The 7068-nt window shown below is 48.9% G+C and overlaps 1 protein-coding gene across 1 annotated transcript; it reads left to right on the top strand.

The window, feature by feature from the left end:
- Positions 1 to 1044: 1044 nt before the first annotated feature.
- LOC135369515 (uncharacterized) lies at positions 1045 to 5979 on the top strand. Its single transcript, XM_064603098.1, has 4 exons — positions 1045 to 1437; positions 2425 to 3136; positions 4426 to 5058; positions 5598 to 5979. The coding sequence occupies exons 1-4, from the start codon at positions 1069 to 1071 to the stop codon at positions 5870 to 5872; spliced, it is 1989 nt and encodes a 662-aa protein (XP_064459168.1). The 5' UTR covers positions 1045 to 1068; the 3' UTR covers positions 5873 to 5979.
- The last annotated feature ends 1089 nt before the right edge of the window (positions 5980 to 7068 follow it).

Genomic DNA, 7068 nt, shown 5'->3' with positions numbered 1-7068 from the left:
TTCGCTGGGCACGCTAGATGGTGACGCGACAACGGAGATGAGCAATGGTCAAGAGACAGTGGTGGAAGGTGACGTCGACGGCGTGGATGCTAACGGGTTGAAGGATGGTAGCGACGTGGACGACGTGTAGAGCAATAACGACGTGGACAAGGCACGGGGCTAGGAATGATGTTCGGCAACGATGTGGGTGATGGGGCGATGGGGACGCCGTGCTGCTCGCTGGAAGGAAGGTGTTCCGAGGGCTGGAGCTGAGCCATCACGGGGTGCTGCTGTCACGGGCGTCGGTTCTCAACTGGGCTGGGGGCTTCTGGTCAGGTCGGGTCATCTTCGGTCTCATAGGTCTGTCGGCATGTCGGGGCTGGGGTGTCGACGGCTATGGCAGCAGCAGTTCCGTCGGGGCGAGCCAGCACCTCCATCAAAATGTTACGAGCAGCAGAGCGTCATGATCGCAATGGTTTAATGAGACATTGCGCGTCATAGGCCTCTTGCCGTCGTCGTCGCTACACTATGGTCATTTCTTATGTACTTTTGTAATTATTACGTAAACAACGATAATTAATCGAGGCAGGCTACAAACATGTGCCACACAAACACGTGAGCCCCTAACGCCCAGAATCAATGAAATCAAACAACTTATAGGTTAAGCACATTTTTCCTAGATTGCTTGATTCTGTAATTTGAACCAGCAATTTGTTCGATCCATTCAATGTGAATACCGAAAAGCTATGGAAAGATACCGGTATCGTGAAAATCGATCAACTATTTGCCGAAGGTCAACGTATACAGTTTGTTGTGGTGTGTTACGTGCGGCGGGTTTGTCCTGGTTTATGAACGGGAGTCGCAATAAAAACACCACAAAAGCCGAAAAATTGCGCAGTTTTTGGAAGACCAGTTTATAAACACGTGCAGGGAAGAGGAAGTCCCTTAGTCCTTAGTCCCTACCATTACTGCACAGACATAGACATAGACAAACATCGTTTGCCCCTTTTGTCACGGCCATCATCTCATTGGACGAAGAAGAAGAAGAAGAAGAAGGAAGACGGGACTCGGTATGTGAACCATTCGATTATGGCAACAAATGCTGTGCCCGCAGGCAGCAATATCACCCTGCTCACATTCGACGTCAGCCCCGGAGGATACAGCCCTTTCCTTTGCCGTCTGGGAAAGTCTATTGTGAACATGGTAGCGCATGCTCCCAAGGATGCCAGGCTGCTGGAAGCATTAGCAGCGGAACCATCGGCTGCAGTTCTGGACGAGGCCTTGCAGGACGACGGCCAGAGCACGCAGAGCGCCTCACTCATTATCTGGATCTTGTTCATTCTAGCGTTGGCGCTACTGCTGTTGGGTCCTCCAGGAGCATGGTATCTGAGCCAAATGCTTCCTGTCGCAGCGACAACAACCTTCATAGTATTGGCCGTGGGCTTCATATTCTGTCAGGTAAGTCGCAATACGGTTTATTCACATGACGTCATCCGCAGGAGCGTGCCACTGCCTCTAGCAGATTTGACGCCATAATTTAGGTCCTCAGGTTTTGACTATCCAAGCCTTCACCCACATCGCGTTCACCGTACATTGGACGTTTCAAAGTTATTGTATTGTATGAATATTATTTGCACCATAATCAAAGTAATATCCATGTTTTCATCGTTAATAGTCCTAAATACCTTAAAGGCAGCGAATAAAGACAAGGCACCAAACTTCCTCTCCTTATGTACTATATATGTTCGAGAGCAGAAAAAGCATCCGTTCCATGAAGTCGACATCATTCGACATGATGGTTGGCCAGGAGCGCGTGCTATGCGGTGAAGTTCATTTCTAAGACTGTAGACGTGTCTTGCAAGGCTGCCGCAGGTCCTTACTCAATTCCGCTTACGGTGAGCAAGCAGTTGCGCCTCATTTTCAATCAACGCAGGCGACAATGCTGTGTTCTCTTGTTCCGCGACCTGTTCTGCAGACACGTCAGGCCACGACAGCACGTGCAGAACGTTGGCATGGCGAGGGATCCAGGACACGTATCCGGTGCTAAACGCAGAGCTCCCCTTTGTGGCTGCTACGCCAGCTTCAGCAGCATTCTGCTAACTGCGATGTGTGACAGCATGTCCCATCATGCATTGCCAACAGCCCGATAACATTACTGTCATTTTTTTCTGATTATAGGTGTCGCAGAGAGACATGGGTGTTCCCTGTGGGTGTTCGGGGTTAGTTCGATTTGTGTTCCAATCTCGGCATGACAATGGCGTCGAACTCCAAGAAATAATGGATGTCGAGCCCGTTCTCATCTGTCATAGATGTGCGCGTATGATTGACGGATGTTTTACGCGTAATGAACATGTGTAAGCGTTTACCAAAAGCTGAAGCCGCATAAGATTTTCGCGAGCCTGACCATGGAGCGTTGAGAACTGAAACATGTCATGTACTACGCAGGGAGCCCTTCTAATGCTTATCATCTCTATCTTCGGCACACGTTCCAACATGGCACGCACGCTAAAGGAAGAAATGCCCGACACCTATTCGTGGATATTTGAGACGCTGTCGTCATACGTCGTGCGAACCTCCCGAGACATGATCCGCAGCGAAGTGGCAGCTGACCCGGGGAACGAGAGCCTCATCCAAGAGCGCATCTTAGCCGACATGACCGACACTCAAGCCTCCTTGAACCTCATTCGCGCCAACCTTTCGCATTTCGACGAGAAGTTCCACGTCTTCGCCGACGTAAAGAGCAGCGTCGACATCAACATGCTTGCGGTCATCCCGCTGGTTCCTGCTGTGCTTGTCTCCGTAGCAGCTTGCTTTTTCGGCTGTGTCGTGCTGGGTAATACGAAGCGTAAACGGAATATGCATCGGGAAATTGCAGTTATGAAAATAGCTGTCCTGTTCGTAACAGCTGGAGTGTTCTTGTTGATCTATAGCACTTCGGCGTTGCCTTTCTTGGCTAGTCTGATCCCCGAGTGTATATTGGGGCACAGCTATATCTGCAGGCCGTTCTATACTGGCGACTACGCTGTTCTGGATGATGGTATGCAGCGCCTCTGGCCAACCGACTCTCGCCGTGAGCCGTACTCCAGACTGGTGCCAAGCGAAGTGATACGCAAGTGTGGCGAACCAGGCATCTCTGTTCTACAGCTACCTCAGCACGGTGAGTTCATATTTAAGTATAGATTACAGCTGTTCTTAAACGCTAACGTGGGATGTGACATGACACACACCTGAGGACAGACAATGTACTGGCGTCGATCTACAGGGTGTTACCCTGTAAAAGTCTAACAGTGCCGGTACACTATGACCGCCAATTATTCAATGCAGATGGAACATTGTTTCGCCTACATATCAAGACATCCATCGGGACACTTTTTACAGGACAAGGACACACAGTTTACCATCAGGACACTCAGTCCTGATGGTAAACTTCAACGCGATTGAGTATAGTGGGATTGTACTGAGCAGTTCGGTAATAGCAGTCGCTTCAGTGTTGCGTGTCTCAGGGGAGTAGCATCCCAACTTCTCTTGGCAACCCCGCTATCTTGATTGTTCTGAACGCGACACTCGTATAACCCTTGGCGACATTGCTTATAATTGACTTGTACCCGAGGAACGTCATCATGACGATGGTAGACAAACTGAAACCGAAACAAATCGGAAGGGGAGGGTTTGAGTTCCAGGAATGGGCACTTGTTCGCGGCCTCCTATTGACAGTAAAGTAGGATCAAAGGTCGCGTCCCTTTCAGGGATCATCGTAATCCCATCAAGACCAATTCTTGCGCGACCATGTTCAACCCTTTAGCTTCGAGCGAAATTCAACTCTATCAAATTGTGAATTATGAACAGCATAAGTGTCACAAAAAAGGCGTGCGCCTCCCGTTTTCAGCAAATCAGGGCAGATAACGACATCATTCGACATTATGGTTGGCTAGGAGCGTGCTATGCGGTGAAGTTCATTTTTAAGAGTGCACAACCATACGCGACAAATATTACCCCTGTAAGGTATAACTGCTCCACCCTTTTTTCTGAGAGTGTGACGCCGATCAGTCTGCCGAATAATTTTGCCCTTCTGAGGGTTCTTAATGGTCCGCCCAAAAGCTCAGCACGCGACACAGTATTTAACGTCCTTCGAGAAAGACTGCTCACACATAAGCAACTTGTACCCTGCCACCAAGTTGCTGGGACCCTCGGCTGGGATCGGTCCCGCAACACGAGCAGCAGGCAGACACGCTACCGACTAACCCATCGAGGCTGGTCTTACTCTTGCAGAATGCACAGTCCATATAACTGAACATGAAATATCGTAAAAAAAAAATCTCCCGGTAAATATACCAGACACATTTCCTATGTCCACACATGAACGGATGCGAGGCCCTCGCGCCTTTGCCTCTACCTTCCGACGCTCGGTTGAACACAACACCCTATTTTGCCTTATTAACTTCGCAGGGACCTCCGGAACGGACAGTGCTGGCACCAAGCGAGCTTCCAGCAACGCCACGGACTACCCTATCGGTAATTGCGTAGTGGTGAACAACGTCATAACGTCGGGAATGACAACACTCTGTGCAATGTTCGTCGACGACCTTCTCGGCCACTGGGTAGCCCATGCCGTAGCTGTTGTCGTCTGCTTCCTTGCCGCCATATTTGCCTTCCTCCTAGCGGCCATCTTGCTAGGTCAGAGAACGAAAAGAAAGAGGCGAACAAAGTATGGAAGAAAGGGCACAAGGACGAAGTCGCGGCGAAGACCATCAAGTTTGCCAACAGCACTAAAGACGCAACCGAAAGATGCAATGGTACAAGCTGACAGCTCAACATCTTTTCCTGCACCGCATCCAAAAGGGACAGAGAGTACGATGTCGGCGGCAACGTTCGTTATCCTGCGTGAGCCGCGTCCCACCGAACAACCTACTTTTCCTCCAGCTCCGACGATAATTCTGTCGTCACCCCCACTTCTGCCACCGCCGCCGCCGATCATTGTGTTTCCACCGGCACCGGCCCCAAATTACGTTCCAATTCAGCTGTCACAGATGTCACCCGGAGTACCTTCTGGCCACCCCAACGTATCTGCTATGCCTTCTGGTAAGTTATGGGCAACGCTGTTAAAAAAGAACCACAACCGATGCAATGCTTGGCCGCTGAAGTTAGGCATTGTACAGAGCGCTGCAGTTATCACTACAGGTCTGTGGAAAGCGTGTTGCGTATGTCTTTTTGTGACAATTGACATAACCGACACAAGCGTCGCAAAAAGGTATACGCCCTTCCGTCCTCAACCAATCATTTTCATTTCGATGTTTCTTTTCAGTCCCCGTGAGTAGGCGATGCCTTAGTAACGGTGCACCTGTAATGGGCTAAAACGCAACAACAATGCTTTTGATATTCGAATTAAAAATACCTAAATACCTACGGTTGTCATCAAAGCGAGCGATGTCATTGGCATGATGATGGCAGTTTAGAAGCGCGTTATGCGAGGAATCAGTGTTCTACTCGTTCGCACGAAGTCTATTTACGGGTTGTCCATATCTGCCGTTGCCTACCTGTTTACCGTGATTAAATATTAGACTCGGCTGAGAACCGACAACCTGCCTTCTCGAGCGTCAACGTCAACTTCTATGCCACAGGCTACCCTCCTTCGGGGACGTTTGCTTTCCCTTACATCATCCAGCCATCACAGCCTCCTTCACCCTTCGGTATGACCCCTTACCCTGTGGCCTATGGTGCCCCTATGTACACCGCATCACCTCGTGGCACCTTCTCGCCGTACTCTTCCTTGCCATATTCCGTCTCCCCTCCACCGACGATTGCCATCAACCCTCCTCCTCAAGAGCAAGAAGCTTCGCGCAATCAAACAGTTCACCGCTGCGTGTCCGTGCGTCGAGTTGTTTGTGACAGATGACCACGGGCATACTTTGTCTACAAGAGCTGCACAATGTGCATAAGAAACGTTATATAGTTAGGCTGCATATCAATGAACTGATTGTAATGCGAAATAAAATAGGTTACTGACAACCACGTACTCGTTTTTCTTCTAATAATCGCTTTATCTCGCTTTATTAACTGTATTGACAATGATGTACAGTGATGAGATAGATAGTCGTTAGTGATGGATTACATAGTTTGAAAGCACTGGGCCTTTCGGGACTTTCAATGTAGTCAAAATTGTAAGGCCGTGGCACTAACATAGCGGGCAAAGAGCCGGTGGCGTAGTCAGCGAAATATTTCGAGAGCGCTTCTATGGGAATGTTACATGGGGAAGAGTTCCTCCCTCGCTTTCCTCTCCGAAATGCGCTACTCCGAAATGCAAGGGCTACGCCACTACAACGAGCGTTCTGTGCTGTGCTCAAATACAGGGTGGGTTGCAGATAAAATAGCCCCACATTCATGCACGTATATGGCGTTGTGGGGCTACTTTATCTGCACCCACCCTGTATTTCTGAGGCATTGAGGCGGACACAGAGTTCCCAAGCGCATGGGAGTCTCGGTGAAGCAAAGTCTCACCCTTCACCCTAAAGAATCGCCCTTCACAGTATCGGCCGCCCTCCAGCGCCACTGATTTTTCACCTTCCACATCTTCACCTGCTCTTTTTCTTCTTCACCAATTCACCTCCTCCTCCGTGTTGTTCACCTTCTTTTTGTTCACAGTGTTATTTTATTATTTCTGCTGCTTTTCTCCTTTTCGTTTTTTTTTTTTTTCATTTCTTCGTCTTCCCATATCTTCTTTTCTTGCTTTTCTACGTCACCTTCGCATTCCAATTGTTCTCAATTTTTCTATTTTTCCGAAGCGGTCTCCCAACTTTTACAACAATAAAGTGGACCAACACACACCACTGGTGGAACGACATATGCATATTTTTCTTCAAACATCCACCCATCACCCATCATACGCTGTTGCCTACGTAAAAGACGACGACCTCGCGCCCAGCAAAAACAGAACTTACTTCTAAAAGATAACAGGGATAATGGAAAAGGTGCGACAAATTCACGACTGACTTTTCGACCTGCGGACAACCTCGATTCGCGTCTCGAATAATAAGCCAAAGCCGACATACACACTGTTTGAATATTGCATTACCCACTCAGATAAGTAGGGTT

This window comes from Ornithodoros turicata, chromosome 9 (assembly GCF_037126465.1).
Source record: "Ornithodoros turicata isolate Travis chromosome 9, ASM3712646v1, whole genome shotgun sequence".
NCBI lineage: Eukaryota > Metazoa > Arthropoda > Arachnida > Ixodida > Argasidae > Ornithodoros > Ornithodoros turicata.
This window is presented reverse-complemented; position numbering and strand designations above follow the sequence as displayed.

What these genes read in the sequence shown, in the direction of transcription:
- LOC135369515 (XM_064603098.1), top strand. Translation starts at nt 1,069, where the DNA reads ATGGCAACAAATGCTGTGCCCGCAGGCAGCAATATCACCCTGCTCACA. An exon ending in TGGGCTTCATATTCTGTCAG is followed by an intron (nt 1,438 to 2,424) that starts GTAAGTCGCAAT and finishes TGTACTACGCAG; the next exon opens with GGAGCCCTTCTAATGCTTAT. An exon ending in TCTACAGCTACCTCAGCACG is followed by an intron (nt 3,137 to 4,425) that starts GTGAGTTCATAT and finishes TTAACTTCGCAG; the next exon opens with GGACCTCCGGAACGGACAGT.